At 43.9% G+C, this 11,278-nt stretch overlaps 2 protein-coding genes across 3 annotated transcripts; one reads left to right on the plus strand and one right to left on the minus strand.

The window, feature by feature from the left end:
* Positions 1-751: 751 nt before the first annotated feature.
* LOC6549549 (protein enhancer of sevenless 2B) lies at positions 752-7,995 on the minus strand. Of its 2 annotated transcripts, none has more exons than XM_001975719.3 (6): positions 7,909-7,995; positions 6,890-7,173; positions 2,838-2,935; positions 2,657-2,776; positions 2,423-2,588; positions 752-2,228 (listed from the first exon to the last, which is right to left on the minus strand). In XM_001975719.3, exons 2-6 carry the CDS (start codon positions 6,965-6,967, stop codon positions 2,055-2,057), a joined length of 636 nt encoding a protein of 211 aa, XP_001975755.1. In that variant the 5' UTR covers positions 6,968-7,173; positions 7,909-7,995; the 3' UTR covers positions 752-2,054. The 2 variants fall into 2 exon arrangements, with proteins under 2 accessions (XP_001975755.1, XP_015012454.1); XM_015156968.2 differs by having other exon boundaries at positions 7,811-7,983.
* LOC6549548 (guanylate kinase-associated protein mars) lies at positions 7,923-11,186 on the plus strand. Its single transcript, XM_001975718.3, has 2 exons — positions 7,923-9,633; positions 9,687-11,186. Exons 1-2 carry the CDS (start codon positions 8,157-8,159, stop codon positions 10,937-10,939), a joined length of 2,730 nt encoding a protein of 909 aa, XP_001975754.1. The 5' UTR covers positions 7,923-8,156; the 3' UTR covers positions 10,940-11,186.
* Positions 11,187-11,278: the final 92 nt, after the last annotated feature.

Raw genomic sequence — 11,278 nt, forward strand, 5'->3', positions numbered from 1 at the left:
TAGCCCAGACTCAACCCACTTTAACCGTAGTCTTGTTGACTTCTGTTAGATACATTTTCTCATAGTTTTCAAATGTTGTAGCGATATTGTTTGTGCCACTTTCCGATCCAACATTTAAAATTAGTGGACTTTAAAAGCCCAAATAAACGAATGAAACTCTGCTAAAGACTAGCAAGGGGCACAATCCTTTGTATTGCTCTGTTAACGTAACAGTAACTGTTGTAGTTTCCTGTTAATTCAAGTCCCGGACTATCACTTATCGATAACTCCAACCTGCATTATTCAAAATCCCCCTCTTACCCGCCAATTCAAATGCAAATGTATATATCATAGTTTATTAGATAAATCAGTTTGTTGCTTAAACTACGTACTCAACTTAACATACCGTATGCAATGTTTCATTTGTGTATTCGCTTGTTCGTTAATATCTAAACCTTGTCAATTGCCTGCTTTATTGTTACGATTAGAATTTATGTTTAAATATGCGGCTACTACTGGTTCTGGGCCGGGAAATGCTCGCCAACGCCTGCAAATATGCTCAAAAAGTACAAAACTGTCGTGCTTCCAGCTGCTGGCCAATATAAATTGCGGCTTATGTAAAACTATGGCCTATCAAAAGTTATTTTTGATGTGTTGTTTCCATGAGGCATCGTCGTCGTGTTTCTTAGTTTGGTGGATATTAGGAAAATGTATAAATGTATTTGCTTCGATATATTTATATATAGATAAAAAAATAGGCCTTAAATGTTTCGTTTTAGCATTTTGTTGTTGTTTAAATTACTTTATATTGGCAACTCTCATTACATTTATTAATGCATATAGTTATGTAGTTGAAAAACGCTCGAACGTGCAACTAATTCCCTTGCTGATGACAAAAAAGATTACACACAGCACACTCAACCAATTATATAAATAGTAGTAGTAATAATTTATAGCACAATATGATATAGCAGCAGTTTGAAACTTTTTACACATGTCACAAATGTTTCTACTTCCAGTTTTCAAGATTCATTTTTCGTCCATAGAGTTTGTGGTCAGAAGACGCGATGCAAAATTATAATTATTGACAATTTTAAACTTTAAAGCGAAGGGACAAAATTTCACATAATCAATTTACAGTCGCCGCAAAAGTTGCATGTGCAGCCGAGGCCTAATATCGTTCAATTTGCATTAAGAAGATACATATTTATTTATAGATGCGTGCATGTATGCATATAGTAACCAGCGATGCAAAAATTAATTTAATTTATGTGGTAGGCATTTACGATAATATAATATAAATTTTGTTTTAATTGTCTTCAGCTTTGAGACATTTAGGCAAAAGTTTTCTTTTCATAGTGAATTTGTTTTGTTTTCTATAAAACGTGTTAAGCATTAGGTTGGTTGGTAATTCGTTATCATATAATCATAATAATATAAGTGTTCACTCGCTTCGAAACGCACTCGTTCACATCAAAAACATCAAAAATAAACTAAAGAGCACATGGTAGGGCAATCCTCAACACAGGACAAAAATTCAATTCTCTTTATCGAACTTAAATTATATATTTATATCAAAAATCTGCTTGTTTACAATAATAATAATAGTGCCGTCTGGTATGTAGACATACTTGCATATGCCTATAGTTGCGGTCAAGATGCTAGCAGTGAGTTTTGTCCTCTGTCTGGAACGATGCCAGAGGAAAACTACGATCGAATGCTTTTTATTCGGCCGCAGCTATACATACACAAATATATTTACATATCTAGTTTAAAGTGTCACTCAGTTGCTATTAATCGATTTCGTAATGGTATCGTAATGTATTGTTTTATCAAAAAACGTCAAAACGTAAAAAATGCATTCGGCTTATAGGCTTAAACTTGTGTTGTATACGTTGTCTACAGAATTTATGTCCACGTTTCTTGTATATAAATATTTAAAATTTGTGTTTAGTTCCTTCTTGTTGTTATTCGCAATTGCTGATGTTGCTGCCTAAACGTTATGGTTGTGTGTTGTGTTTTTCGCGTTTCCCGGAGAGGGTTGTGTTTGGCGTCCCTCCTTAGAAGTTATCTTATTATGAATGATATGGCGTCACATAAGTTGCTGGGAAGATTCCTTTCCTATTGCCGATCTCGCCGTTCCACCAGTTCTCATCGGAGCGATCTGTTACGGTGATGACATCGCCGCGTCTGAAGTCCAATTCCCCGGATTCCTGTGGCACAAAATCGTACAGCGCCTGCACGAGCATCTGCAAAAAAGAAATCGTTCGGACATCATGAATCCAATCTAATATTCTTGGCATCACTGCTTGTTTATAGTTCAAATGGGTGGGCGGCAGCGTACGAAAGCATGACCTCAATGTCTTATGCGAAATTTGTATTTTTAAAATGAATTAGTATGTCTGCTAAGCAAACTCGTCAGTGTAATGGACGGCACACCCACCTCTTCAGGTATCATATCACGCAATTTGACATCCTGCGACCGGGAAACGCTCGCCGTCCGATGATATTCGACCAGTTCGTTGAGGGAGTTGAACTTGACCACCCAGAGGAAGAATTTGCTTTGGGCATCGCGCAGAACCTTGAAATGCTGAACGCCATCGGGGCATCTGTGGGGCAAGGGGTTTCCATTATGTGGTTTCAATCATATGAAAGCTGGCCCATTCAGGGAACTCACTTGACTGATAAGGAGAAATCGCCGGGACTGGATTCGCTGATGCGTATCAAGAAGGCGCCTTCGTGCTTATTTGACAGTAGCTTCTCGGCATCGGCGCGTGTGATGCGTCCATAGTACCAGCTACAAAAGAAATGTTAATTATGTGGTGGTTCTCTATTTGGGAATTTCGGTATGAACTTACTCGTGATTCTTCATTTCTATGTAATTACTGGGTATGAGGCCTTCCTTTCCATCCAGCTCCGCACGATACCAATTTGAATCGTCTTCCATATTTAATATCTGTAAGACAGGCGTTTTTATGAGTATTGCTTTTATAAATGCGATAATTCAAGTAATTCAATAAGTAAAGAAATCAATATTTAAAGCGAAGTGTATGTCCCTTGGGCTTAGAGGACTAAATCAACCTTTTTAACACTAAATGGTAATGAACCCTTTTTTTTGTAAAATAATAAAATTTTGTAATAATGTAAGCTTGATTTGGGAAAAGAAGATCTCAATGGACATAAAATTCCCACATCTTGTTTCCCCTGCCTAAAAAACATTCATATTATTTAGCTTCATACAATTGGGAAATAAGAAACTAAGAATGTGTTCAATAAATTCTTCAGTTCTTAATGAAGTTATTAAAACCAGAGCATCGGATTTTAATTGCCATTTCTCTCGCTTGTACACCAGAATCAGATACACAGTGAGTAATCCGATCCCCGAAAATTCTTTGTAAGAACCTGCCTGCGTTGTTTCCAATATGAAGTCCACACCCCTTTAATCGCCCCCAGACAATGGGGATCAATCGAGACATTCTTCCGCAATGTTTATGGGAGACTGGCCCGATTTCCCAGTGATTCGATGAGCAGTTTTCAATTGCTTGTTGATTGAGTGTTGTCCCAAAACTGTGTCAGTGCGCAATCAGCGAAGATGGGCTTACGGTTTGGGAAACGTATTTATCTATTATCTACCCTATTCTCATATCTGTTTCTTGCGAAACAAGCTAAAAATAAACAAGCATTATGGCCGACATGTGATAAGAATGTTAAGTGAAACGGAGCATTTGAATGGGCGAATTTCACTTTTGTGTATCTAATGGACTTTTTCCTAGCCCATTTCGCATGCCAATGACACAACAGGCTGCCTACGTAATCGGCGACTTTTATGATATCTTACGATTGACAGACGAAATTGAAGATTGTCTATCTGCGGAGGCCTCGGCGTTTGCTTGGCCACTGGAATTCCCAGATTCGAAGGTGCTGAGTGGAGCTTTTTATGAATGAATCTCGCTTGACGACTTCACGTCGCCCAGCAGCCTTCATTTTTCGGCCCCTGTTTACATTTACCCCAAGGATAGATAGGAAATGTATTTATTGTGCAAAGATACTCCTATCTTTGTGCTTCACCTATTGAGACTACAGTTGAGTTTATTTGGCAGCTTTGTTGTTCAAATATTGTTTGTTTTTTAAGTCGGAATAGTGGAATGGCATTCAAATGAGTCACTCAAAAAGCCCCTGACGATTCTCTGTAGTTGAGGGTTGGTTTGTTTTCTGAAGTTGCAACTTGTAATTACCCCACGAATGTCTCATCGATAATTACTATCATATGACGTTAATAGCAAACATAATACCTTACCAACAGATCGATTTCTTATTTATTAAAGATACAGATATATGCGACATACCATATTCGAGTCGTATACTACCGCTGTTTCGTGTTTTTCTTTTTTTTGGCTACATTTTTGCACGTCGGATTGTGGAGGGGATTTGGGTGGTGTGGGGGTGTGGAGGTGTCAATGCCGTTTCCAGCTTATGTAAGGCCCAATTATTGTGCTCACTGTTGGCTGTGGCAGTGGGATTTTGCCCGCTCAGCTGGAGCTGGATCTGGCCGACTAATTGGCATAGCTCCATAGTTCTAATCCACCCCACATAGCCGAGATCCCGCCCGCATCTGTCACCCAGACATTGTTCCTCGTATATTTATTTTATTTTTAGATTGTTTCATTCATTGAAAACAGCCGCCGAGAAATTCATTTCCACGGATTCGTCGTCTATTACAGAAAGTTTTCTCGTCGTTTTGCACAGGGAAAACCCGAATGGGTTCTATTGTGTTGGTTCTAGATGGTATATTTCCCATATATTCCATGACCGAATAATAAACAAAATCTGATAGTATGCCAGTGAATATGATATTTTGGCAACTGCATGATGGTGATGTGCCATTTGTTTCAGTGCAGGGAATGTGCCTGGCTGTTGGATAATGCATAAATATTTTGCGGCGTTCTCGGAAAGCAGGCACGTAGGGGCCATGATTGTTATTATCAATTGTTTATACTCGTATGCTTATGTAATTACTAGAGAAAAAATTCTATTGTAGTTTCAGATTCTACGCCGAAAACTGTCAAAGCGACACGAACGTTCACTTTTCGCTGTTTTTGCGACAAGCGAAAGTTGAACTATGTAGAATCCCATTTCGTGTTTCATTGTTATGATAAAACGTGGCCACATTTGGTGCACACACAAGGCCGTTAGAATTCGAGGTGTACTTCTTGGAAAATGGAGCTCCAAACATCCAAGAAATGCGCTCCTCTGAAAACCAGTTTCTGGATAGAAACCCAATGAAATGTTTGATGATTCACAGCTCCTCTCTCTCTCTCTCTCTCTCTCTTTCTATCGGCTATACATATGACTGAGTGTTTGCTGGATTGGGCATCTTTTCAGATAAGGCCATCGAAAAATGACTAATCGCTGGCAAACACAAATGCGCTAGAAGTTCGAACAGAAAGCCGAGATATGCGTACCTCCTATGCAAGATAATCGTGTATTTCCGCCTGCTCTTATCCTCCAATCAACCTACCCAGAACCCAACGCCCAGAACTATGGGTTAAACGAACTATGACTATCAGTGCGGATTGTTTACCCAGTGATAAGCCCGTACAGCTGGGCAGTGGGCTCATCTACGGCGTAGAAGCCCCTAATGGACGGGAGCAGCGCACACACTTGACCTTCGGCGGGCGATAAAGAAGCCTCTTCGGCAAGTCATTGACACCATCAATCAGCAGCAGGAGCAGCAGCAACAAATGCTGCAAATGCAGCAGCGGCATATGGAAAAGAGGCGCAAAAGAAGGAGAAAAAGGGAGAAAACCTGCCACAGGCCTGGGTTCCTGCTGTGACTAACCTACGACAAGGTAGACACACAGCAACGAAAATCAGCTTACAGCGCGCCCTGGCAACAAGAAACCGGAAAATTCGCCAGCCAAAACAAAGGGTTTGGCCTAGGACAGCCAGCCAGCCAGCCATCCAGCTAGTGAGCCAACACAAACACAAACACCTGGAAGGAAGCATAAGATCGAATCGCAGCCTGCCAGCAGCCTTTTCTTGGCCTGAAAGCCAGGGAACACAACCACCAACCGGGCGGCTCGCATCGGATGTCCCCCACAAAGTTCCGCAAAGGCGAGGGAGCATCGGATATATCATAAAAAACTGCTGGGACTGTTCTTCCAAGCAGTGAGAAAAAACTAATATAAAAGTTGTAATAGTATACCAGCTATTTCTATCGTACTACAACAAATCGAGCAGGAAGTCAGTTAATTTGAGTTCAAAGAATATTGAAAACATGGGAAAAAAAAGAAGTGAAAAATGCTATATTTGAAAAGTGTAGTATGGTTCAAAGTTATCATCAACAAGTACATTGATTTATTTATTATAGATTTAGAAACCCATCTATACATCATTCTCATTCCGACTCACTTTGTAATGCTATTCAGAGCGTTATGCTCATTATATGGGCTCAAAGATGTGGTCTTTAGACTTGATTTGCATTTGAGAAATTAAAATTGATTGATATTTTAAAAAGTGTGGCTTTACAAAGAGTTTATACTGGATGTGTGGATAGTATAAAAATCCTTATAACGTGGTATATTTGACTGGGTCTCTTGGTTGTAGTAAGAGTATAAGAGCTGCGGTGGGTCATGAGTCGTAATCCTTTCGTGCCGCCTTTTGCGAGTGCACCTTTTGAACCTCTTTAGCTAGCTTTTGCGACTGCTGTCTGTTTGGTCGCGATTTAGTAACAAAATCTGTCTGGCGATTGAACCTAGGATGTGGGTTAAGGCAACGACCTGGACGCCAGCTGCATCGCAGTGGAGATTATGCATGCAGGACCTGCCACGACCCCCGCCCTTCCCCGCCCACCTTTCAACGCGAAGCCTATGAATAAATGCAAATATTACGATTTTGGAACAGCACTCACCTTCAGGATCTGAGTTTTGCGAAAACTCAGCTCGTCATCGGCCGTCGCCGAGAAATCGTGTTTGGCAACCGCTTCCATTTTGTTGTGTAGATTTGTGCGCAGTTAGAAAACGCTTTCGGAGTTTGTTTCAAATTTAGATGCAATTGTAGTTTTGGATTTAGTTTTATCAGCCTTGATGCACCACACACACACACACATACACACACGCACAGAGGCACAGACACACACGCGCTCTGCTCTTTCTCTCACTCTCTCTCTGAATTTGTCTCACTCACTACTCAGTGCTGTGGAAATGAAAACGAAACGAATCCGCGATTAGTTAGCGCACATTATATAAACGATAAATCATGGATATTCGGACAGCGCGCTTTTCTCCGTTCGGTTCGGTTAATAATAATATATGTATCTTGGGCCAAGGCAAGGGAAGAAAGTGATTAAAAATACACCGACGACGACGACATTCCCAGGCGGAGCAGCAACAGAGAATGAACACAGACACGAGCCGCTCTCTCCACCGCCGCTTGCTGCTCACTGTGTGGGTGTGTGTGTGCGCGCGTGTGTGCGTGAGCGTGCCAACGTTGCCAGCAGCTTGCAATTTGGAATTTCGGGGAAAAGCAGGTACCGCAAAAGCAATTAGACGATGTTTGGCTATTACTTGTTGTTCTGTAATGTAATTTGCCTAAAATAATGTGCAATGTGTTGCTTAGAACACAATTAAGGTTTGACAATCTAGGGCGTGGGTGCTTGCTGTTGGCAATGCTGCCGCGGTGACGTTGTTGTTTGTTTTATTTTTTGTAACCCCAATAAACACACATACGCACACACACACTCGCACACGCGGCGCTTATAATTTCTATATGCACAAGTTTCGGCGAATTATTTTCGAGTTTCTGGCGTTTGCAAACAGGCCGCCGGGCTTACAATTTTATAGGACTACGGTGACTGCAAGCTTAAACGACTCTAATTAAGCGCGGGAGCGGTTCGGTTAACATATTACTACTGCTAAATTTGTAATTCACTTTTATTTTCATAGCAGCGTGACCGTGGATGGGTCGCTTTAATATACCAAGAAAATATGCTGGACACAACACTATGGGACAGGCATATCGCAGGGCGATTTTAGTTTTCCTTCACCTGGTCACACCCCAGGACGCATCGCCATTTTAAAAATCAAAATAGGAGACGCTTTGCCGGAAAACTAAGCATTACGATTCAATTCCAACCGGACACATCAGTTTGACTCGCCCCATCCTTCACAACAGTCGCCATGCAGCGCCACAAGGAACTGTACAAAGAGCAATCGCTGGTGCTAAGTCCGCGCAATCACTGCCAGGAGAACAGAGATCGGTTGCAGGCGGCGCGCGCCAAAAAACGGGAGGATTGTTTTTACCAGAACCGCATCATCAGTGTGAGCCCCACGCCCGTCAAAGCGAAGCCCTTGGTGGCTGCCCCAGCCGCTCTGCACCAGGAAAATGTGGCCCCCAAATTGGAGAATAAGGAGCAGCTGCAGCTGGGAAACAAGACCGCGGAACAGCCGAAAGAATCCAAGCCCAAGGCCTCCCGCCAGAAACTCTATTTACAACGCTACATGGAGTGGAAGACAGTCAAGAGCAAAGAGCATGAGCAGCAAGACCAGAAGCGTCGAGGGGCAGCCATCAATGCCCCGACCATAAATCAATCAAAGGTCTTACCAAAATCCCAAACCTTTCGGTTTGCCGAAACCCTGGCTTCTGCAAAGCAGAAGGAAGAGGCTGCTCCCGTGTTCCAGCCTTCCAAGAGGTGTTCTCTCTACGTGATTGCCAATCCCACTAGCAAGGGAACAGCAACCGAACCGGTGAGACCTTCAATACCCAAGGCAACGGCATCCAAATCCGTGGCTTTTGCCAGGCAAAAATCAGCTGCTTCTGCAACAAAAATAGTCCCTCCAAGTCGGCAGGTCAACAATCCGGTGGCTTTGGCGAGGCAAAAAGCTGCTGCGCGGCCTCTTTCCAACACAACGACGCAGACTACCAGTCAGAGGCCTAGGCAACCGGCGATTGAACCGAAAAAGACTACTACCATACCCAGACCCGCCCCAAAGACAGTCAAAAAAGCGATAGCGACCAGCGTCCGGCAACAGGCACCAAAGCCCAGATTACCTGCGCCAGTGGCACCACGGACCGCTAGACTGCCCAATGTGTTGTCCCAGCCGTTCGAGAAACCTTTGGCAAACATGGCACCAGTGGCACGTCGCGCGAATGTGGTGAAACCACAGCCCATTCGTGGCGGAGGTGGTGCCGCGGCCAAATTCAAGGACTCAGCTGGAGCGACCAGCAAGGCAGCTGGTCACTCCATGCGGATGAAGGCCATTAAGCCAAACAGCCAGTACACGAGGCTTCAGGAAAAGGTACGAAAGCTCCCGCAGCTCAAAGCCGAGTTGCTGCAGGCAGCCACACTAGGTATACCGCCTCACACGCCGCTAGAGGATATCCATAATCCGTTTATAGACCAGGCCACATCAACGCAGTGCAAATCCAGCAATAGCAGCTGTCATCTTGTGGAGACTTTTGGCGACAGCATCTTATTGAGCCCGGTGGCAGCGGGCAAAGCTGAAGGAAAAAGTTCGGTCAAAAGGCAGTTGCTGCCGGCGGATAAGAAGTTGGCGTCTGTTCCGGTGGCAAAGAAAAAGTTCGACTTTACGCGTTACTCTGTGGCAAATTCGCCAGCGGAGGACTCGCTTATCTTGGATCCTCAGCAGACGACAAGTGAGTTCAGGCTATATTCTATTTCCAATCTCAAACTCACATTCTCTTTTCAGTTATAGAAGCCACGGGAAATTCCACTTTGGTGCCAGAGGAGGAGAAGACACCGCCACGTCGCAAATCCAATGGAATGCCCAATTATCTCAGTCCGTTTGTTAGTGTCTCGCGGGGTAAGGTGAACTCGCGCTGTGAGAAGGAGAAACGGAATAGCTTCTACCTGGCCAATGAGGAATCGAGCTTGGAAGTTCGCCGTGCGATCGAATCTGTTCTGTATTTCAGACTGCAGCTGGAAAATGAGGTCACCCGTCTCCAAGCCCTTTGCGCTGAATGGGAGGCGTACAGCAAGGAAAATGAGTCACGGTTGCAGGAAACGGGCGGCATTGACATGATCAACGTGACCATCGGCCAGACACGTCTGTTAACCACCAAGAAGATGATGCAGTTCAGCAGCCTGATCGATCGTTGCGAGGCTGGCGCGACCGGCAAGAATCGCCAGCCAAACGATGGTAGTGAGGATTCAAAACCGGTGCAGGCTGAGGATCTGGAGGGTTGGTGGGATATGTTGCGCCTGCAGAGCGAAAACGTGGACAAGCGCTTCGATAACCTGAAGCGATGGAAGGCCAACGACTGGCTAGATCCGGATGCAGTTGCCGAGGAACCCAAGCCTCCGAAGCCGAAGCCCAAGACAAGTCGCAACATGAAGATCAAATCGAAGGCCAAGCCCACCAGCAATCTTCAGCAATTCCTCCGCAACGCCCATGCCAACATGAAAAAGACCAAGGTGGAAAAGCCGGCGTTGGAGGATGGCTTGCCTTCCACGTCCTCGCGACACAGTTCGCCACGGGTGATCGTAGTTCGCAATCGCAGATCCTTTTCACCTGCCCGCACAGTACTCCGCATGTCCACCGGCGAGGGGCGGCAGTCGATTGCGCCAAATGCGCTCCTGAAATCAGCGATCCTTGCGGCCGCAGAGCAGAACGCTGCCAAGACGCCGCCGCCCAAGCCGCGAGCCTCCATCCTTAAGACGCCCGGCACCACGAAACGCCAGAACCGTGGTGTGCTCTTCAGTGCCAAGAAGAGCGTACGGCGATTTCAGTTCACCTACGAGGAGGGCAACATTAGCGACGACGAGACGGTCGGCGCCGACCATCTGGAGGACTGCGAGGAGGACATGGTTCTGGAGGCCTCCACGGAACGTAGATCCCTGGAGCAGAATCCCGGCGAGGGTCAGGAGAACGGGGGAACTCCTCGCACATACACGCTGCGCAACCGGCGGGTGAATCTTCGTCCGTCCTCCGAGTTTATGTAGTGTTGTCCGTGGAGAGTCGTAATCTGATGTAGAATTGTTTATACTTTTACCTTCTTAGCTTATTATTTCGAATGCGGATGCCATTAGATGTTAATTTTTTAAGATGTTAAAGTTTACTTTTGGCGTTTTAAATATTCATCGCTTATGTTTTATGAGAATGGAATCTTATTTTATTTTTATTTATCTAAATTAACTTGATTATATCGTAAACGTAGTTGAAGCAATAAACAAGAGAAAAATAAATAAATTTAAAATGTTTTTCTTTAAAAAAAAATAATGAATTGACCGATTGTAGATTAAGAAGTTCTTATAGTTTATTTAAAGCATTATAATAGCTTT

The sequence above is a fragment of the Drosophila erecta genome, unplaced genomic scaffold, assembly GCF_003286155.1.
Source record: "Drosophila erecta strain 14021-0224.00,06,07 unplaced genomic scaffold, DereRS2 tig00000092-arrow-pilon, whole genome shotgun sequence".
NCBI classification, from domain to species: Eukaryota; Metazoa; Arthropoda; class Insecta; order Diptera; family Drosophilidae; genus Drosophila; species Drosophila erecta.